The sequence below is a fragment of the Bos indicus genome, chromosome 29 (genome assembly GCF_029378745.1).
Source record: "Bos indicus isolate NIAB-ARS_2022 breed Sahiwal x Tharparkar chromosome 29, NIAB-ARS_B.indTharparkar_mat_pri_1.0, whole genome shotgun sequence".
Lineage (NCBI taxonomy): Eukaryota > Metazoa > Chordata > Mammalia > Artiodactyla > Bovidae > Bos > Bos indicus.
This window is the reverse complement of record NC_091788.1, coordinates 51,063,088-51,083,123: the sequence shown is the minus strand read 5'-3', so window position 1 is coordinate 51,083,123 and position 20,036 is coordinate 51,063,088. Positions and strand designations below refer to the sequence as shown.

The 20,036-nt window shown below is 65.7% G+C and overlaps 3 protein-coding genes and 1 non-coding gene across 14 annotated transcripts; 2 read left to right on the top strand and 2 right to left on the bottom strand.

Annotated features, from left to right (window-relative positions):
- Positions 1-118: 118 nt before the first annotated feature.
- On the bottom strand, positions 119-5,073 carry SLC25A22 (solute carrier family 25 member 22). Of its 3 annotated transcripts, none has more exons than XM_070782912.1 (10): positions 4,943-5,073; positions 4,078-4,216; positions 3,861-3,986; positions 3,684-3,739; positions 2,984-3,074; positions 2,375-2,493; positions 2,094-2,268; positions 1,854-2,008; positions 1,696-1,771; positions 119-1,610 (listed from the first exon to the last, which is right to left on the bottom strand). In XM_070782912.1, the coding sequence occupies exons 2-10, from the start codon at positions 4,095-4,097 to the stop codon at positions 1,460-1,462; spliced, it is 969 nt and encodes a 322-aa protein (XP_070639013.1). In that variant the 5' UTR covers positions 4,098-4,216; positions 4,943-5,073; the 3' UTR covers positions 119-1,459. The 3 variants fall into 3 exon arrangements, with proteins under 3 accessions (XP_070639013.1, XP_070639014.1, XP_070639015.1); XM_070782913.1 differs by having other exon boundaries at positions 4,078-4,211; positions 4,943-4,965; XM_070782914.1 differs by lacking the exons at positions 3,684-3,739; positions 3,861-3,986; positions 4,078-4,216; positions 4,943-5,073 and adding an exon at positions 3,204-3,652.
- Positions 5,074-7,604: 2,531 nt separating this feature from the next.
- PIDD1 (p53-induced death domain protein 1) lies at positions 7,605-14,025 on the bottom strand. Of its 8 annotated transcripts, none has more exons than XM_070782908.1 (16): positions 13,562-14,025; positions 12,546-12,901; positions 11,698-12,111; positions 11,148-11,357; positions 11,008-11,062; positions 10,634-10,835; positions 10,420-10,545; positions 9,749-9,928; positions 9,522-9,669; positions 9,302-9,437; positions 9,074-9,224; positions 8,868-8,991; positions 8,676-8,794; positions 8,484-8,597; positions 8,181-8,380; positions 7,605-7,966 (listed from the first exon to the last, which is right to left on the bottom strand). In XM_070782908.1, exons 2-16 carry the CDS (start codon positions 12,847-12,849, stop codon positions 7,708-7,710), a joined length of 2,742 nt encoding a protein of 913 aa, XP_070639009.1. In that variant the 5' UTR covers positions 12,850-12,901; positions 13,562-14,025; the 3' UTR covers positions 7,605-7,707. The 8 variants fall into 8 exon arrangements, 7 of the variants coding, with proteins under 7 accessions (XP_070639009.1, XP_070639006.1, XP_070639007.1 ...); XM_070782905.1 differs by lacking the exon at positions 13,562-14,025 and adding an exon at positions 13,235-13,554; XM_070782906.1 differs by lacking the exon at positions 13,562-14,025 and adding an exon at positions 13,235-13,554 and having other exon boundaries at positions 9,749-9,907.
- Positions 14,026-15,945: 1,920 nt separating this feature from the next.
- RPLP2 (ribosomal protein lateral stalk subunit P2) lies at positions 15,946-18,214 on the top strand. 2 transcript variants are annotated; one of them, XM_070783302.1, is made up of 5 exons: positions 15,946-16,148; positions 16,333-16,456; positions 17,270-17,318; positions 17,897-17,995; positions 18,104-18,214. In XM_070783302.1, exons 2-5 carry the CDS (start codon positions 16,334-16,336, stop codon positions 18,175-18,177), a joined length of 345 nt encoding a protein of 114 aa, XP_070639403.1. In that variant the 5' UTR covers positions 15,946-16,148; position 16,333; the 3' UTR covers positions 18,178-18,214. The 2 variants fall into 2 exon arrangements, with proteins under 2 accessions (XP_070639403.1, XP_070639402.1); XM_070783301.1 differs by having other exon boundaries at positions 18,101-18,214.
- LOC139180824 (small nucleolar RNA SNORA52) lies at positions 17,349-17,483 on the top strand. Its single transcript, XR_011565073.1, has one exon. It is a non-coding gene; the product is annotated as a small nucleolar RNA SNORA52 (small nucleolar RNA).
- Positions 18,215-20,036: the final 1,822 nt, after the last annotated feature.

Here is a 20,036-nt window from a genome sequence, read left to right as displayed (position 1 = left end):
TCCTTTACAGCCAGTGTGCCCGTCATAGCTGGGCAGGCGGACCCAGGACAGCAGGGGGAGGGGAGCCAGTTATCAGACGAGCGGGACGCCCTTCACCCCCAAGAGTCTAGAAGAGGCATCTACTTAGAATATTTATTTATCTTCTTACAGGACAAGACACAAAAAGTTACAACTTCTTAAAACTCTTCAAAAGAAAAAAATATAATTCTGTAAGCAGCAGCAGCAGCTTCCAAGGTACAGATGTGACGGGAGAGAGCAGCTCCCAGGAACAACCGTGAACTGGGGGGCCCAGGCCTGAGCCCAGGTAGTGTCACTGGGAAGGGGCCTCCAGGGAGGGGGCCCGGGGGTGGAGGACACAGCACCGGCACATCAGATCACTCACCAACACGACCACGTGGCTGGGGGCGGGGCAGGTCAGGACAGAGCTGCCTCAGTTCACAACATCAAGGGTGGGGGAGGGCGGAGCTTTACCAAGTGTGGTCAGGGGCCTTACCCAGAGGCCCGGAGGGCAGGCTAGGCCCGGGGAAGACTGGAGGGGCAGCTCCTGGTGTCCCCCAGGAGAAGATGCTCCCGGGCTCCATACTGGTCCTCATGCTCGCCCTCCCGGACCTCAAGGGGGCGTGGCCTCAGAAGTAGGGCCGGGCGGAGAGACGGATTCCTGGACGGGGTCACTGGCGAGTCAAGGGCACACACCCACACGCTCACACGCTCCTGCACACACACACTGCCTGGCCACATGGGGATGGCTGGAGCCCCTGACAGCCCTACCCCTGAGGGGCCAAGACAGCAGAGGGAGGCCACCACCCGCCCCCAACATTCACACACACACATACACACACACACACGTGCACAAACCTCGCATGGGCTGGGTCCCACAGTGGGGGCGGAGGACCTGTCCTGGGAGTCAGCACTCAGGGCCACCCCCAGTCTAGGATTCCTGGCTCAATATGGGGGGCAGGAGAGCCCGATCCTCCTGCAAGGCTGGCCAAGGCAAGAGAACAGCAGCGGGGGAGGCTGGACGGACAGACGGAGGGGTGGACAGAGCCGCTTGTGCTCGGCAAGTTAATAAATAGGTTTGTGCGGGGTCCCCTCTGTGGACTAGGGGCCAAGCCTTGGGGACAGGAGCTGGTAGACTGGAGGAGAGGGTCCAGCTTGCCCAGCCCAGGCTGGGGGCCCCCAGTCCAGAGACCAGCTCTATCCCTGGGGGTTGTTCAGACTGGGGCAAAGGTGGGCAGGGCTGGCTCCAGGAATGTAACAATTTCTGCCGTTTCTAGGTAAGACGTTGATCCCGGGGGTTGTGTAGGCAGGGCCCCGCCAGGCGCGTGTGTGCACCCTGCACTCCCCCTCCCCACCCCCACCCGTCTGTGGAGAGACTCTCGTGCTGTCCCCGGGGGGGCTGCCTGCCTTGGGCCCCGCTCTGGTCCCGCTCGACTGGAGGGCAAGGGGCGGCTGCCCGGGCTCAGGGCTGGACGCGCGGCAGCCCCAGCAGGGTCTCGGCAATGCCCAGGAAGTAGACCACTTGAGCGATGCCAAACAGTGGGGCGATGACCAGGGCGCGGCAGTAAGCGCCCTTCAGGAAGGCGGAGGGGCCCTCGTTCTGGAGGATCTTCCTGCGGGGAGACGGCGGGGGCGGAGGTGTCAGAGCCACAACGCTGGGGCTGCCCTGCCCTCCCCGGCCCCTGGGGGCTCGCCCACCTGGCACAGTCCAGGAATCCCGAGTACGTGTCCTCGTTGATGCCACGCTGCAGCGACTGGAGACGGGTCTTAACCACTGCAAGGGGCACGCAGGTCAGCGTGCGCCCTCAGCCTGGACCCACCCCCCAGCCCTGCCCTGCCCCAAGCTGGGCACCAACCGTCACAGGGGTTGACGGCCACGGCAGCCGCGCTCCCAGCCACGCAGCCGGCCAGGAAGGACACGTAGAAAGGCGACTTCTCCCCAGATGCTGGCCGGCCCAGCTCGTTCAGGTTGGCGAAGAGGGGGAAGTAGACGATGGAGAAGGGGACGTCCCTGTCGGGGGATCGCAGGGTGACTGGCTGGGACGCGTGGGGCGGACGGGTGGGTAGGCCTCCCCTCGCCCTGCCTGCCCCTCAACCTGAGCAGCGTGGCCCCCAGGCCCTTGTAGAGGCCAGCGATGCCTCGGCTCCGCAGCAGGTCCCGGGTCAACTGAGTGGCTGTGGGGCGGGGGGTGGCCGGAGCCTCCACGGAGGGCTGGGCGCTCCCCTGGCCCGAAAGCTGGGCCTGGGCGGACAGGATCTTCCTCTGGGCGGCTGGGGAGAAAGGGGGTGGCCTGCTGGTCTCCCTCCGAGCACAGGGTGGGGGCAGGGACGGGGTCCAGCTGGTGTCCCCCCCGCGCCCCGCCCCCCACAGCCTCACCGAGGCGGCCCGCGTCCTGGAGCTGGATCTTCAGCATCTCCATGGGGGTGGTCACGATCACCTGGCACGTGCCGGCCCCGCAGCCCGCCAGCATCTCCTTAAACAGGGTCAACTGCTGCCTGCAGTAAAGAGGGCGGGGCTGCAAGGCAGAGTCAGAGGCCCCTGCGGCTGGGGGACGTGAAGGGGCGGGACCGGTGAAGACAGAGGCAGGCCCCGCCCCCGCCGCCCTCCAGTAACAGGCACCGAGCCGAGAGACAGACGCTCACAGCGGGGCTGGGGACGGGCGAGGGCTGTTCTCAGCAAACAAAACTGGAGGCGGGGTGGGGGGCTCAAGTGCTCCACGGGACTACTGCCCTTTCACCCCACCCTCGGGTGATAGGGAAAACTGGCCAGTGCCCCCAAATCCCAGCCTACAAGAGGCAGCAGGCAATGGCTAGGGGCCAAGGACCCCTGGGGCCTGAGCACCAAGGATTCAGCATCGGAGGCGGAGGAAGCAGGCCCTGCAGGTCGGGGTGAGGGGCCCCCACGACGACAGATCCTTCGTCCTCTGGAGGCACAGATCCCCCTCCCTTCGTGACTGTGGCCCCCAGCAGTCAACCAGTGCCTTACCCATCCTTGGAGAGCTGGTATCGGAAGAAGTCATTGGCCGCCAGCTTGATGGCCTTCTCGGGGGTGACGAGGGTCAGGTTCACGGCGGCTCCTGTGTGGCATGCGGATGGGTCAGTGGCCAGGGCCGGGACCCGGACGCTCTTGGTGGGCACTTGCCTCTCAGTTGGCAGAGCCCTCCCCCCGCCCCCTTGCACCTTGGCAGCTCCTCCTGCCCTCTCACCCACATGTGCCCAGCGGGGGTGGGGGCAGCGCCTCCTCCTTCAGGCAACCCTCCCGGTCCAGCAGGCGGGCCTCCGTGAGGAACACCCCCCTGCAGTACAGAGGCGGGGGACCTGGGGGGGTCCAGAGCTGAGGAGGCAGAGGCGGGGGACCTGGGGGGGATCCAGAGCTGAGGAGGCAGCGTGAGCCCCTCTCAGTGCAAGGACTCTGCTGCACAGCATCTGGGCAAATCCAGGCTTGGCGGTTGTCTGCTAAGCGGCTTTGCAATCAGCCCCCCCACCACTACCCCCGCCAGTGTCCGGCGCAGACAGGGTCCCGCCTGTCCTGGGAGGAGGTCCCGTCGTGCTGGGTGCTGGCAGCGGTGGAGGATGGCGCTGAGAGCTGCCCTTCCTCGACCCCCGCCACTGTGCAGCTACAGCCAGGCCCCACGGGGCGCGGCCCCACCATCCATCCAGACCCTCCAGACCCTGCCCAGCCTCACCACGGTACATCCCGAAGTAGCCTTCTGAGCGGATGGTCTTGATGAGGCAGTCAGACCTGCAGCCCCGGGGGTAGGAGGGAGCCAGGGGTCAGCCAGGGTCCAGCACCGGCCCCCTGCCCTGACCCGGGCAGGAGTGCCCCCAGGCCTGCCCCCCACCCCCCCAGCTCGCTGGCTCACATGCTGGTGTACATGCGCTGGCCATTCTGCTGGTTCTGCAGCCTCGTCTTGGCCAGGTCGATGGGGAACACACAGGTGACCCCGATCAGGCCGGCGATGCCGCCATTGATGAGCTTGGCTGGCAGGCTGCGTGGGCAGATGGAGGTCAGGCGGCCTCCTCGGCCATAGGTCGGCCGGGGGGAGGGCAGGGTGGGGTGAGGCGGGGCTGGGTTCTGACCTGATCTGCTTATCGGCCATTTAACTCGGGAGCACCCAGGTAGGAGCTGCGGAGCTGGATGCCAGACAGCGGGGGAGGGAGCGCAGGGCGGAGGCTGGTCTTCTGCTTTCAAGGGTATTTCCAAACCAGCGCTTCTGTCCTAGGAGAGAAGGGACTGCAACCAGCGGGGGTGGGCAGACGGGAGAGGCGCACCAGAGGAACAGGCTTCCTTGTTTCCCTTCCAGGGCCCCCGCAGGGGCTCCGAGCGGCTCCCCAGGCCCCCAACCCCGCTCAGGCGGGCTACACGTCGTGGGCTCGAAGCGTGCCAGGAGGCCCACCACCTGGTCCCATCCCTGGGCCACCTGGCGGCTTCCTCTCAAGAGTCCTCACCAGTGCGTCCTCCCAGCTGGCCTTGCTCACGCTCACATGCACGGAGCCCTTTAAAGGGCCAGGTGCCTCCTCCCCTGGGCTGGGCTGTGTCAACCCCATCCTCGAGCAGCCTGCTCTGTCGGGATAGGGGTGACAGAGCCCCAGGGCCCCCCGCGGGGCTCAGCTCACAGCTGCCCAGGTAGATGCAGCCAGGGCAGGTGCAGCCCCTGCCCCATGGCACCTCCGGGCTGGAGCCCCAGACCACGGCTCCCCTGGAGAAAGCACCAGCTCAGCCATAGCCAGCCTGTGCCCACCCTCCCAGGAACTTCACCCCGACTGCACGCGCGCGCGCGCACACACACACACACACACACACACGGGCTCGCTGTGGCTGCTCCACCACCTCTTCCCGGGGGGCAGGCTAGGGGCAGGGCTAGGGAGCCAGAGCCGGCCCCAGGGACCTCTGGCGGGGGGCGCCCCCCAGCCCACGCCAAGACCAGCTGTCCCTGCCTCGCACCCGCAGCGTCGCTAGTCGGGTCACACGGCTGGCTCACACCTGCCGTCGCTCGCGGACTGGTGACCTTCACCCCGGCTTCCCCGGGCCGGGAGGCCCCCTGCCCGCTCGGCAGCCCGCCGCCCCCGCCGTCGTCCCGCTCACCCCGGGCGCGTAGGACCGGCTCCTCCACGGCTCCTCCTGGAGACTCCAGCCCGCGGGCGGCGGGCGGGCGGGGGGAGGGCCAGCGGCCGGGGGCGGTGCCGGCGGCGGGGATTGGCTGCGGGGCGGGGCGGGGCGGGGCGGGCCTGGGGGGGGGGCGACTTTCTCTTTCACTTTGGGCGGGATAAGGCGCCCTGGCGCCGCGGGAGAAGGGATGAGAAGGGGGTGTGACAGCTTCTGGGAGGCTTGGGCTGGCCTCCGAGCCCCCTTCGGCCCATGAGGCAGCGGGTCTGACGGGCTAACCCAGCCAAGCCACGCAGCCGGTTCGAGGGGCCCCAGCCCGCGGCCACCGTGCACCCAGCTGCTCCCCGAGTTTTCCTCTGCAGCCAGCAGGCGGGCTCTGGTTAGGGCCCTGGGACCCCAGGAACGGGGCTCTCTCTGTGCCCGGGCACAGGGAATCCGGAGCTGTGGGGTGGAGATGGGCTGTGCCCACTGTGTCTGTGGACCGTGTGTCTTCTGGGAGGTGCATTTCAGGGAAAACTCATGCAGGAGCGGAGAAGACACGCTTGTCTGCTGCAAAGGCCAGGGGGTGGCTGGGTCGCAGAGACCACTGGCTGCCACCCACACTCCCAAAACCCTCTGACCCCCCAGATGCCTCCCTACAAACTCACCCAGAGCCTCAGTGCCCCAGTCTCAGAGAAGAGCCTGACCTCTGCACTTCAACCTGACCCTCTCTCCCCACCCCCCAGGTGCAAACTGGCCACAGCCGACTGTTGTCCCCGACCCTTGGGGACAAGGTCCACACTCTGCCCTCTTGGACCTGAGCGAGCCCACCAGACCCCACTTCCTGCCCAGTGTGAGGGACACCTGGATGCTGGGGTCCAGGAAGTCGGACACTCTCCAAGGTGGGAAGGGGAGCAGCTGTCTCGGGAATAGAGGCAGGCCTGGAGATCCCAGCCTGAGACCGTCAGCCCTGGGTCCCACCCTGGCGCTGGGATGGGGGAGACACTTCAGAACCGAGTAGTGTGGGGAGGGCCTCTGCCAGCGGAGGACTGACAAGGGGTCCTCTGGGCCAGGAAGCCTTTTCCTGTCCTCACTCGATGGTTCCTACCGCCTGCTCATGAGACAGCTCGGAGGGCCCTCCCCTGCACCCCAGGTTGCCATAGAGACCCGGCAGCCCCAGCCCGGCCTCAGGCCCCGGGCTGTCAGCCCTCCCGGTCGGTTCCCCCGGCTCCCGCAGCGTCCTCAACCCGGGCTGCAGGCGAAGCTGTGGGCAGCTCAGCTCAGAGGCCCCCCAGGAGGTAAAATCTGCCACGAACTAAGCCACTGGACTCCTTCACCCCCAAGAAAGGGAAAGGCTGTGAGGCTCCGAGTCTGGGGCCGGCCCTTCTCTCCCCATTCATCTCCCCCCGCCCCTTGCCCCGGGGAGGCGCTTTCAGTCCCGCCGGCTGGAGGGGCGCCAACCCGGCGACAAAGGAGGCGCGGAGTGGGGGTTCAGGGCTGCGACTGGAAGCCCGGCTCAACTCCCTGTCCAGCTGGAAGGAGTCCCCATGAGGCCCGGATCGCCACGCTGAAGCCCGCCAGGCGATGGCGACTTCAGCCACCCACGTGTCCAAGTACATCCCGCAGGGCCCCACGTGCGTGTCCCCCATGGCCCGGATCGTTCCTTGGGGACTGGCCTCCGTCTCCCGACCGGCGAGGACACGTGTGCGCTGGGAGCGCGCCCGGCACCGCCCGGGGCCCAGCCTCCTACACTCCGGCGGCAGCGGATCCGAGCATCCGCCGGCGCGGGCCCCGCAGAAACCGCCTCGTCCGGGCAGATGTCACCTCCCATAGTCGCCGTGGTGCCCCTCGACTCCGCGGCCGGGCTGCACTCGGGTGGGTGCAGCGGAAGGAGCCGCCAGGTGGGCACTCACCGCGCGCTCTGCCGCCGCTGCCGCCGCCTCTGCCGCCGCGCTGGCCTCCCCGCCTCGCCGCGCGCCCGGCTGCACCTAAGCGCGGGGGCGCGTCCGCTCGGCGCCGCGCGCGCTCCGCCCCCGGCCGGCGGTTGGCTGGCGGACTCGGGCTCCCCCTCCTGGCCGCCACGGCCACTGCGCTCGGCAGGCCCCAGCCCGGCGCCAGCCCCGCGCTCCGGGTCTCCACGGGTTTTCACTGGGCGTCCGACCTCGCGCCGGTGCACGGGCCAGGGACTACTTCCGTCGGGCCAGCGGATGGGGGGTGCGCTGGGACGAAGTGTCCCTAAGGGAGGAGCCGTGGGAACTGAATTGGCCAAGCACCAGGCCCCCAACCAAAAGGCAGATGCGCCGTCCTGCACACGACTGTATTCATGGGGCAGCAGCCGTTACTTTGTAGCTGGGACTCCACTCCCTCCCCGAGATCAGGACCCAATGCAGGCGCTGGGCGCAGACCAGTGGGAATGAGAGCAGGCCGGCTTGCAGCAGAGCAGGGCCAGGCCTCAGATCACTTGGCCACCCCTGGCCTTCCACTGGCCTCTCCACCCGAGAAAGTCAGAGCTGAGACAGCGACCAGGCCAGTGCATGTGTGTTACACGGGTGGGGGGGCACTTTGCTCACACGCAGGGAAAGTTTGAAAACGGGAGCCTCAGGGTCCAGCCCGAAGTCTGGGGTCTAGGCCTGGGCAGGCTCTGGGGAGGGTGACGGCAACCGGTCAGGCGAGGTGAGGTTTCCGGGGGCCAGGCTCGTGTGCCGGATGCCCTCCTGGTACTTGCGGCGGCCAAGCTCCAGGACAGCCCGCACCTCTTCGGCCACGTCCCGCCGGTCACTCTGCTCCAGGGCCTGCACGAGGCGCCCCACGGCCCCTGGCTGCCCAGCCTGGCGCTCCGCCCAGGAGAAGAGCATGTGGCGGATCTGCCCATCCAGGTCATCCCTGGGGGGACAGGGGAGCAGTCAGGGGGGCCCGCCAAGACCACCCACCACACCCAGGGCCTTGTTCTCCCTCCCAGCACGGGGGTCTTGCTCCCTGGGGCAGGGGTGGCCAAAACCTCCCCTTCCTGCCCATCTGCCCTGCCCCCGCCTCCCCTGGACGGAACCTCAGCCAGCCTCCAGGGGGAGGCCAGCAGGACGAGAGGCTCAGAACTGACCGGAACTCATGCCGGATGCGCTGGAGCTCACGGTAGGGCAGGCCCAGGTGCAGGGCCACAGCCGGCCAGTCGGGGCCCAGGCGCCCGGCCACGTTCAGCAGGTTGCTCTGGGTCAGGAAGCCGGTCTCGGCGTCGCCCAGGTTCAGAGGTGCCAGGGATAGGCCAGGCTCCCGAGTCGGGCCCTCGCATCCCTGCAATCTCTGCGGGCAGGTCGAGGTGGCAGTGAGCCCCGGCCTCACCCCAGCCCACCCTGGCGGCTCCTCCCCCCTCCCCTCCACACGGGGCTCCCCAGCTAGGCCTCACGGGCAGCTTGATGGGCAGAGTGGCCATCCACAGGGCAGCTGGGCCCCTCTTCTGCCGGGCAGCTTCTGCCTCCTCAGGCACCACCTCCGGCACCTCGCCCCGGTAGAAGGACACCTGGGGGAGAGGAGGAGGTGGGCTTCAGCGCTCTGGCTTTGGCCCGGGCAGCCCGGGGCGCCCACCCCACTGGCCCACCTGGCCTCTCACGGCCCGAGCCCGTCGGTCCAGGGCAGTGGTCACGTACACCTCCTTCAGGTTCTTCAGGTGGGAATAGAAAACAAAGCACAGCCTGCCCTCCACGCAGTCTGGGCGGTCTGTGGGCACAGGGGGGTTCAGCAGGGACTCGGGGGCAGACCCAGCATCCCTTCTCTGGGCGCCGGGGCACACCTGCATCAATGTCAATTCCCCTCTCGAAGGCAGCGAAGAACTTCTCGCCCTCAAACATCTCCACGGTGTCTGAGGGCTCAGGGCCGCGGTATCGCTCCAGCAGCCGCCGCAGGGTGGCGTCCACCTGGGGGGGCGGGGGACCCACTGGCTGGGCGCCCGACGCCCTGCACCCCTCCCCCCGCCCCCCAGCCCTCTGCCGCCCCCACCTTGTTGCGGGGCAGGCACTGCAGCAGGACCTGCTCGGGGTCCCGGCGTCTCTGCAGTGCGATGAGGTTCACACGGTACAGCCGCAGCCGCTCCCAGGCCTTCCGTGCCAGGCTCCCCACGCAGGCCTTGGTGGTGTACCAGAGCCAGTACCTGGGAAGGCGGGGGTGAGGGGGGCCCTGCAGGCTGGGGGGACGTGGGGAGGGGGCTGAGGAGGTGGGGGCACTGACCAGGAGAAGCGCGTGACCTGGAAGCGTGCGTACAGGTGCGTGAGCTCCAGGGCCACCTGCGCCGTGATGTCGTCCCAGGCGGCCGCGGGGGCAGCCCGATGCAGCAGGTGCAGGCGGGCACGGTCCAGACTCAGGCCTGGCGGGGACAACGGCTGAGGCCTCTGACCGGGGCGCCCCTTCTGAGCACCACCCCCGCCCCGTGCCACACGGCTGCCCTCACCTGTGACGCCGGGCGGCAGAGGCAGCTGGATGGTGACTGGCCGAAGGAAGCTCGAGGGTCCGCTCTGCGAGAGGCAGAGCAGGGGGCTGGAGGCCGCCTCGGGCTCCCCCAGCAGGGCCGGCAGCTCTCTGCTGCCCACACGCACCACCTGGAGCAGACGGGCCGCCCTCGTGGTCACTTCTGTGCCTGGGCGCCCCCGCCACCCCAGCGGGCATCCCAGCCCCTACCTGCATGCGAACGTGCCGGGGCTCCTCGGTGGCCCCCGCGGGGAAGGTGACCCTGACCCCGGCGTGTCCCGAGGAGCACAGCAGCGTCCCCTCTGGTGGCACCAGGCAGGCATCGGACACAGGGCGCGAAACCACGAGGAACCAGGAGAAGTGGGGCACCTGACAGTGGGCCCAGAGCCGCTGGCGTGGGTGCAGAGCACGGGGTCAGGGCCGCGGGCACGGGTGCAAGGCACAGGGTCAGGGCCGGTGGGCTGGGGCAGGGCCGCGGGCACGGGTGCAGGGCACGGGGTCAGGGCCGGCGGGCCGGGGCAGGGCCACGGGGTCAGGGCCGCAGAGCATGGGGTCAGGGCCGGCGGGCACGGGTGCAGAGCATGGGGTCAGGGCCGGCGGGCTGGGGCAGGGCCGTGGGCATGGGTGCAGGGCACGGGGTCAGGGCCGGCGGGTACGGGTGCAGAGCATGGGGTCAGGGCTGGCGGGCGTGGGTGCAGAGCATGGGGTCAGGGCCGGCGGGCCGGAGCAGGGCCGCGGGCGCAGGGCACAGGGTCAGGGCCGGCCCTTCCCAGGTGGTGCAGGCCGCCCTCACCTTGGGTGTCTCCTGCTCTAGGCGGGTCTCCAGGCCGCCCTCACCTTGGGTGTCTCCTGCTCTAGGTGGGTCTCCAGGCTGCCCTCACCTTGGGTGTCTCCTCCTCTAGGTGGGTCTCCAGGTCGCTCCAGCTGTTGTCACTCAGCGTCCTGACCACCACCTCACGGCAACGCCGGGCCCGTGGGGGCACGAAGAGCAGCCACAGGCCCACCTCCTGCCAGGCGAGGGGGGCATGAGCGCCGGGGCCACACCGGACCCTCCTCGCCGGGGCCCTCGCCCACCCCACCCTGCCCCGGTCGTGCCTGCTGGAAAGCCACCCCGTGGGGCTGCAGCTCTAGGACACCACTGAGGAGAGCGTCGTGGGGACCCAGGGGCACGAGGCGTGGCTCTGGCAGCCACAGGCGGTAGCGGATGGTCATGGGGGCAGCAGTGGCCCCCGCGGGGAACTGCAGGCGGACGCCACAGGCCAAGGTCACGGAGCAGCCTTGGGGGGTCACGGCAAAGCTAAGGGAAGACAGGAGCGCACAGGGTCAGACACAGCAGGGTCCCCTCGGTCTGAATCTGGCGCCCCGGGCACCTGTGGGAGACCCCCGAGGCACAGGCAAGGTGTACAGTGAAGGCAGGGTGACGGGGTGGACAGAGGCTTTTCCAGCCCAGCCCCTCCCTCACGCCATACCTGTCCCGATCTGAGGTCAGCAACAGCCTAGGCATTTCTGGGACCACGGGTGGCCCTGGGCAAGGACAGATGTGAGGTTAGGCCACTGATGACACCTGTGTCCTGTCTGTGGTCTGCCCCCAGCCCCACCGTGACCCTACCTGGGGGGCTGGGGGGGTCAGGAGGGGGCCTGCCCAAGGGGTTTCCTTGCAGGTGCACGAAGGGGGCGTCCAGCAGCTCAGGGGGCACGTCCCGGAGCTGGTTGTCCCTCAGGTCGAGCCGGGTGAGCAGCGGGAGGCGGGCCAGGCTGGCGGGCACCGAAGCCAGGAGGTTGCTGTGCAGAATGAAGAGCCGTAGGGCCCGCAGCCCCGCTGCGGGAGGCGCCGGCTTAGGGCCAGCAGAGGAATACCACGGCCACCCCAGTCCCCGAGCGCCAGGCCAGGCGGCTCACACTGGGGCCTCCTGGGAAGCCCTTTCAGTCTCCGCCCTGTAGCTGGACTAGAGAGCTTGGGGAGGCCTGTGCAGGTGGGAAGACTCGACAGCCAGGGAAGCGGGGGGCACGCAAGAGCTGCCGGGGAAGGCGAACGCTCAGGCGGGCCAGCCCGCGTGTACAGGGCACCGCAGAGGAAAGACAGCCGCGGAGGGGGGCAGGGCAGCCGGCGGCCCACAGACATTCCCCACTGGGCCCGGGGAGCCAGGGCCGCAACTCACCGAGGGAGCTGGGGAGGCTCTGCAGCCGATTGGAGGCCAGATTGAGCTCGGCCAGGCTGCCTAGGCCTCCGATCTCAGGGGGCAGGGCCTCCAGCAAGTTCCCAGAGAGATCGAGGCGCTGCAGGCTGGACAGGGCTCCCAGGGCTGGGGGCAGCGTTCGCAGGCGGTTGTGGGTGACGGCGAGGAAGGTGAGAGCGGGGAGGGCCCCCAGGGCCGCGGGCAGTTCTGAGAGGCAGTTACGAGACAGCAGGAGGGCGTCCAGGCCACACATCTGGGGGACGCAGGCTGGCAGCGTCTCCAGGCTGTTGAAGCTCAGATCCAGGTGGGCCAAGCGGGCTAGGCTGCTCAGGCTGGCGGGCAGTGTGGCAAGGGACCCCCGGAGGCAGGCACCCAGGGCCTCCCGACGTTGCCCACCTGATGGGGGAGAGGCAGACTGACGTGGCCCTCATATCGGAGTCCCAGGTGGGCCCAGCTCTGCCAGCCAGGGAAACGGGTGCATGGGAACGCAGAGCTCCACCCCAACCCCACCAAAACTGAGACAGACAGATGCTGGAGACCACCTGCAGGTGAAGCGGGCACACAGACGGTGCGGTCTCATCTCAGCTGAGAGCCGTCACCCACTGGTGACCCACCTCAGGAGAAAGACCCACCCTGGGGTCTGCTGGAGACCCCACTGTGCAGCTGCTGGGTCTGGGAGCCCAGGCCCAGCCAGCTTCCTCTTGGGGGAATGCAGCTGGGTAGAGCTGTGCAGGGGACAGGGCTCGGGCCGGGGTCCACCTTTCGGGACCAGGAAGCAGAGGCAGGAGCTAGAGAGAGGCTGGGCCAGGGCTGGGACTGGGGGCGCTCACCTTTGAGGACCAGGGAGCGGAGGCGTGGCAGGCTCCAAGGCAGCCGGGCCAGGGCAGCCTCCAGCAGCTGAGGGTCCTCGTGGCCACTCAGCTGCAAGAAGTCCACCTCCAGCAGCTGAGGGGCCTGCTGGGCACACAGGCGCAGCAGCCGGCGGCAGCCCCCGGGGTGCAGGTGCAGGCTTAGCCGGTTCCCTGCCGGGAGCAGGGGCGCCTCCGGCCCCGCACCCGCAGCCTCTGAAGCATCTCTCGCAGCATCTTCTTGGGCCAATGTCGCAGGCACCGGCCCCGCCTCCATCGCAGCCATCGCCCACCAGCCGTCCTCGGGGACCAGACATGTCCCAGCTCGCCAGGCAGGCCTGCTCAGGCAGGACCCAAAGAGGCTGCAGTCAGGGGGAGGAGCGGGCTGGGCGTTCTCCCAGCCAGAGGAAGGGGAACTCAGGCTGCAGAGAGCCAGGCCCACTGGTCCAGAGTCCAACGCCTAGGCTGGACAACTGTCACTGACATGGGCTGGGCAACAGGACTCCCCGGGGCTGGGAAGGCGGCAGGCAGGAGACCTGTGAGTGCAGAGGGGCTTGGGGACATGCCTGAGGGACTGGGGGAGGGAGGCTTCACACCCCGAGTCTACAAACTTGAAAAGGGACTCCTAGTCCAGCCCCCCCAACTCTGCCTGCTGGGCACCAGAGTCCCACCTCCAACCTTCACATTTCTCGGCTCCAACCGAGGCACTGGCTCTCATCTACCACGTGGGGCGGTAGCCCAGGCAAGGACACCAGTGATCCTGCCCGCGTCTGTCCAAGCAGTGCAAGGGGGTTCATGAGGACGGGACCCCACTTCCTGGCCCCTGGAGGAGGACTTTCCCGCCACTTCCAGCTCGCACCTCGGTCCGCAGGGGAGGTCGGTGCCCCGCGCAGTCGCGGCCACGACCGCTTGGGGCGTGTCCTGGGGGAGAGACCGCACCGCAACACCCGCACCCCAACCTCCGCGTCCCCTAGACGCGCCCGCGGTCCGCGCGTCACCTGCGCTCCGGGCGGCGCGTTTCCGGGTCCGGCCGCGTGGGAAGCTCGCCTGGCGTCTGCAGGCTCCGCCGGCAGGGGTCTCAGGGTCCCGCCCGCCCCGCCTGCTCTCTGCCAGACACCGCCCTGCCGCACTCAGCTTCCTGTCGGCCGGCGTGCGTCTGTGCGACCGGCCTTCCCGCGGGAAGGCCCGCTTTTCGCGCCACAAAACCCAACCCTTCCGAGGTTCTCGGGCCCTGGGCCCGCTCTGCTCTGGCCATGCACTCCCGGCCCCGTGTTAAAATCAACTAGTGCGATCTCTGGCTGGAGGGGGTCCTGAGGGCTGATCGCAGCTGCTGCCCCACACCCACCTCCTACCGGAGGACAGCACCGAGGACAGCCAGTCCCCAAAGGCGTCCTCTCAGGCCCCGTAGAGCCCAGGGCCCACCTTCCATGACCCTACCTTAATGGGTGCACTCTGGGCCACCTCCCAGCGCCGCCCCCCGCCCCCCGCCCCCCCAGCCCCAGCGGGCTTCCCCATAGGCTGCCTCCTTTCTCAGCGTCTCACAGTGAGGAAAAGGAGATGGGAGCGATCAGATGTGGCCCAAGGCCACTAGCTGGTGAAGGCCAAAGTCAAGGACCTCAAACCAGATCTGTCTCTCAAGAAAGCTTTCCAGACTGGTCCTTCCTCACCTCACAGAAGAGGTGCCTGTGAACATACACGTCTGCTCCAGCCTGTTCTGCCCCAAATGACACCTCTCTACCCTCTTTCCGCCACCCTCCCCACCTGGACGGGCAGTTCCTGCTAGGCCTGTGTTCTCCCCAGCTCCTATTCCCCCTTCAGTTTCCACATAAATGCCAGAATAAACACACACACAAACACACACACACACACATGCAGGAACATCACTCAGACTTAAAAAGTAATGAGTCATCAACTCAATGGACGTGAGTTTGAGCAAACCCTGGGAGCTAGTGAAGGACAGGGAAGTCTGGCATGCTGCAGTCCATGGGGTTGTAGAGTCCAACAGGATCGAGCAACTGAGCAACAAAAGGTAACGAAGTCCTGACACATGTTACAATGTGAATGAACTTTAAGGGTATTCCGCTTAATGAAATAAGCCAGACACAAGAGGACGAATTCTGTAGGAGTCCATTTATGTAAGATCCCTACCGCAGTCAACATGGAAATGGAAAGTAAACGGGAGCCGCGGGCTGGGGGAGGGAGGGGGCGTTACTGTTTAGAATTCAGGAGGGGAAAAGTTCTGGATACACCGTGGCGATGGTTGCACGTCGGTATGAACGAATCTAGTGCCACTGAACTGTATGATTAAAGTGGTTTTACAGTATGTATTATCGTGCCATTAAAAAAAATCACAACTGACCACTTTCCCGTGTGACTGCAACAGTCCCATCCTCGCCAGATGGTTTTCCTCACCAGCTGTGTGACTTTGAGCAAAAAAACTTTTCTATGCCTGACCCTCATCGATGTAATGGGATTTCCGTGGGGTCTGCGTTATCACATCGGGGCTGGGCCCTAACACGAGCCCGCCCGGGCTGCCTGCTGCCTCTGAACCCATCTCCAGCCACCTCAGCAAGGCCTTTACTCCTGGGGCCTGATGCTCGCTCCGATCTTCGCAGGGCAGGCGCTCGCTCATCCTTCAGCCCTCTTCGCTCAGGGTTTACGTCAGCCTGGGACTGCCTCGTTTAACTACTCTGGTCCGTGCACTAGAACCTAAGTTCTGAGGAAGCAGAACCGGGCCTGGCCTGGGGGGGGGGACTGAGGCCAGCCTGCAGCAAGGTCCCCGACAAGGAGTGAAGGAGCAATGTGTGCTGTGTCCATGGCTAAGCTGATGTCTCTTCCGAAAGGGCACAGCCCAGGTGGGGGCGGATCACACGGGCGTGGAAGGTTCTGGCTCCGCTCCTCCGAGAGGCGGTGACAGAGCCTCCCAGCTTCTCCTGGGGCCCCCGCCGTGGTACTAGGGATGGAGTGAGCAGTGGCTGGGTTCCGCGGAGTAAACGCGCGGGGCGACTCGCCCGCCCGTCTGGGCCAGGCCGGACAGCCAACTCCTGCTGCGTAGCTGGCCCGACCCCAGCAGCGGCGCCGGGCCACGTGCGGCCCGCAGCGGCGCCGCCTCGCTTCCGGTAGCCGTGCACCATGGGACTTGTAGTTCGCCGGCCGCGTCCGCCGCTCCGGCAGAGAAGCGACCAGCGCGCGGAGGCCGCTCTGTATGCTGGGAGCTGTAGGCGCCGCGCGGCATCCTGGGAACCCTGAAGGGAGAAACCTACACTCCGGACTCGCTCCTCTCTCAGCCCCACTTCCCCCAGGGATCTCGGGCGGCAGTCACCCCATTATATATACGAAGACAGCCCTGGAACTGCCTTCCGCTTTTGCGGTGGCGGCTGCGGGACAGACGGGATAATGGCGTCTCCCGCGTCCTCATTGGCTAGGCGCTGCGTGACGTCACTAGGAGGCGCCCTCGTCGGGCGCCGAGCGCAAGTCCCGGAGGCTTCTGGGTAGCGAATTACTCCCGCCCCCAGAACCGGCGCCTTCCTTTCCGTCCCTGACGCCACCGAGATCGCACGCGCGAGGCTGCTCTGCCGCCGCTGAGTGAGTGGGCCGGGAGGGCCAGGCCGCGGGGCCTGGCCGCGGTCGTGAGTGCCGTGGGGGGCGGGCGGGGCAGGGCGTGGGCCAGGCCTCGGCGGCGGCTCCGCACCAGCCGCGCGCGGCCGTACACTGGCCTCGCAGGGACCCGAGGCCGCCCTTAATGCCGTGTCCTTGTCTCACGCGCTAGGATGCGTTACGTTGCCTCCTACTTGTTGGCCGCCCTCGGGGGCAACTCCTCCCCCAGCGCCAAGGACATCAAAAAGATCCTGGACAGCGTGGGCATCGAGGCAGACGACGATCGGCTCAACAAGGTAGCCGCCTCGCAGGGGCCTGAAGGCCCCGCCGACCCTATACGCCGCATACGGGGCTCCCTCTCCTACCCAACCCAGGGAAGTAGGTTGCCGCGGGTTTAGTGGAAGGCCTTTGCCCGCCCATGTGGTTTTCGAACTGCCCAAATGTACTGGTACAGCCCAAAGTAAGAAAAAGTGGGGATGAAGTCAAGTCCGCGATAGCGTGGCTCAGTGGGAACAAGTCACGTGTAAACTTTTTTTTTTAACTGTAAACAAGCCCACGTTAACTTTATTTTTTTGAACTCAGTGTGGTGGTGGTTTACTCGCTAAGTCGTGTCTGACTGTTGCGACCCGATGGGCTGTAGACCGTCAGATTCCTCTGTCCATGGGATTTCCCAGGCGAGAATATTGGAGTGGGTTGCCATTTCCTTCTCCAAGGGATCGTCCCAACCCAGGAATCGAAGTGCTGTGCTGTGCTTAGTCACTCCGTGGTGTCCGACTATGCCGCCCCATGAACTGTAGCCCATCAGGTTCCTCTGTCCGTGGGGAGTCTCCAGGCAAGAATGCTTCCCGACCCAGGGATGGTACCCTGGTCTCTCCCGCGTTGCAGGTGGAATCTTTACTGACTGGGCCACCAGGGAAGCTCTCTTTGAACCTAGGGAAGGTTATTTTGATAGGTATTGAGTGTGAAGTGAGGTATTTTGCGTTTCTTTTCAGCAGTAAGTTTTGGTGTTAGTTCTCATGTGGGTGTCTTACCTGTCCTGCGTGGGTCATAACTGCTGTGCGGGGGCGCTGTGTGTGGCCTCTGGTGACCCCGCTCCTCATCTGCTCTAGGTCATCAGTGAGCTCCACGGAAAGAACATCGAGGACGTCATTGCTCAGGGTGAGGTCGTGTTCGAGGCTTTGGTTTGCACGGTCCATTCTAATCCCTGCCGGTCAGCCTGTGGCCTGCCAGGCTTCGCTTGTGGACCAGAGCACCCTAGAAGCCTTACCCAGAGGAGTGAGCAGGGTCTCCGTGGGCTCATGCTATGGGCGCTTCTAGACAACCCCTGGGCAGAGCGGCAGGGGTGGCTGTGCCCTCAGTGAGCGTCTGTAAACAAGTCTCACCACGGGGGGCTAGGACTGACCACAGGCCCTGCCCTGTGAGGTCAGGCTGGAGCTGGGCTTGCTTGGGAGTTGAGCTTTGGGGGAGTTGTTTTTGTCTGTGAGCTCACTGTGGGGGGGTGAGGATCTGGACACTGGGACAGTGGATTCTCTCTGCCTGGTCGTAAGCATGTTTGTCCAGCTTATCTCCCGGGTAGGGCACCGTGGGCCTGCAGGTCTGCTGGAGGGATTCCTAGAAGCCCATGTCTGGGAAAATGGGAATCTGACACAGACCCGGATGAGCTGGACAGTGCCCCTTCACTCTGAGATGACATTCAGGTGGAACACCAGGGCTCACTTCCCCTTTGGTCTCTGCAGGTATCGGCAAGCTGGCCAGTGTGCCGGCTGGTGGGGCTGTGGCCGTCTCCGCTGCCCCAGGATCGGCAGCACCCGCTGCGGGTTCTGCTCCAGCCGCAGGTAAGCGGAGGTCCAGGCAGCTGTTGGTGCACACGCCCTGAGGTCTGTCTCTGCTGGGTGTGTGGCCTGCACTGCGACTGAGCTCACCATGCTTTCTCCCCACAGCAGAGGAGAAGAAGGAGGAGAAGAAGGAAGAGTCGGAGGAGTCAGATGACGACATGGGCTTCGGCTTGTTTGACTAGAGTCCCGCTCCCCTGCAAATAAAACCCTTTTTATGTATTTCTTGAGCTTTCTGTGCGTGGTTTGTCAGTGTGGTCTCTGCATCCTTGTCTCGTTCTGGGATGAACCGGGACCCTTGTTCGGTGAAGTCTGAAGAGCCAGGACTGGGGTTCCCGGGAAGGGTCACTTCCTGTGGGTCTTGAGTATGGCCAAGCCTTGAGCCTCTTTCTTGGACGTTGTCCCTGCTCCTGAGGACTGCCAGGGTCTTGGAGGGAATAAGGCTTTCAGGGGACTCCCCGTCCAGAAAATTTTCAGAACCTGGGGAGGGTGGCCTCTGCTCTATGAGGCTGGTACCTCCAGTTGAGGCCAGCAGTTCCCGTTAGACTGAGTGGTTTCAGTTACACAAGGATTCCGTCGTAGGAGTCGGGCGCCTGGTCTTGTTCGAGTCAGCACCCCAGCTCCACCTTAGCTCCCGAGCAACTCGGGTGTCACTCAGCTGCTCTGAGCCTCAGTGTCCCCAGCTGTCTTTGCTGGGCAGATGTGGAAGTGGCTTGCAGACAGCAGCGCTGGGTTGCGCGCTCGTCAGGTCCTTTAGCGGTAGGCCTGCCCATGCCCCAGCTGCTCTGAGCCTCAGTGTCCCCGGCTGTCTTTGCTGGGCAGATGTGGAAGTGGCTTGCAGACAGCAGCGCTGGGTTGCGCGCTCTTCAGGTCCTTTAGTGGTAGGCCTGCCCATGCCCCTTCTTCCAGGTTCTGGCCTAGAATACAGGGCAGAGGGGAGAGGCCCTCACTGCCCGGTTCAGTCTCGCTCAGTCATGTCCAACTGGTTCCCCGTGGACTGCAGCACACCAGGCCTCCCCATCTATCCCTAACTCCTGGAGCTTACTCAAATTCCTGTCCGTTGAGTTGGTGATGCCATCCAACTATCTCATCCTGTCATCCCCTTCTCCCACCTTCAATCTTGCCAGCTTCAGGGTCTTTGCCAGTGAGTAAGTTCTTTGCATCAAGTGACCAAACTATTGGAGTCTCAGCTTCACCATCAATCCTTCCAATGAATATTCAGGACTGATTTCCTTTAGGATGGACTGGTTGGATCTCCTTGCAGTCCAAGGGATGCTCTAGAGTCTTCAACACCACAGTTGAAAAGCATCAATTCATCTCACTATGCTGGCCCTGTAGCTGTTGGCAGTCTTCACGGCCTTGGGCCTCTGCCTGCCAATGCCAGGCTACCCAGTAGATCCTCTGCCTTTCTGAAGGCTGTGGTGTGGTGGGCAAGTGCTAGGAGCTCACCCCGCAGTAGGCATTTATGGAGCTGTGGGCTCACAGTTCCAGAGGAGAGTGGCGAGTGCAGCACAGGAGATGGCAGGACAGAGGGGTGGGGGCCTCCGGAAGAGGCCCCAGGGCAGAAGTGCTGGCCCTGAGGAGTGGGGGCTTGGACGGGGGTGAGGACACAGGACGGGGAAAAGGTCTGGGGTGTGGTGGGGCTTGGGGGGGCTCTGTGTGCCCAGGGACACAGCTGAACTGGGGCTGTGGCCCAAGGCTAGGGTATTGGGGCCCCTCCCAGAGGAGTGGACCCAGGGTCCAGGGGCAGGACTCGCAATCCTAGGCTGGACCCTGTGGGGGCAGAGGACCCCTGCCTGGTGGTCAGCAACCCCCAGGGACTCTCATCTGTACTGCCTGGGGGAAGGGGCAGGTCCTCCTCCCACTCCACAGGCAGCATTCTGGGAAGGGCTTGATGTTCCTGGCTCCAGAACTGGTCCCAGGGGCCTAAAGGGAGGGTTATGTACCCAAAACAAGTCAGCTAGCGTGTGGAAATGGGAGCAGAGGTCTCCCTGCACTGGGGTGGCACAGCCTCATTCCCTCAGAAACGACCCGGACTCTGGCC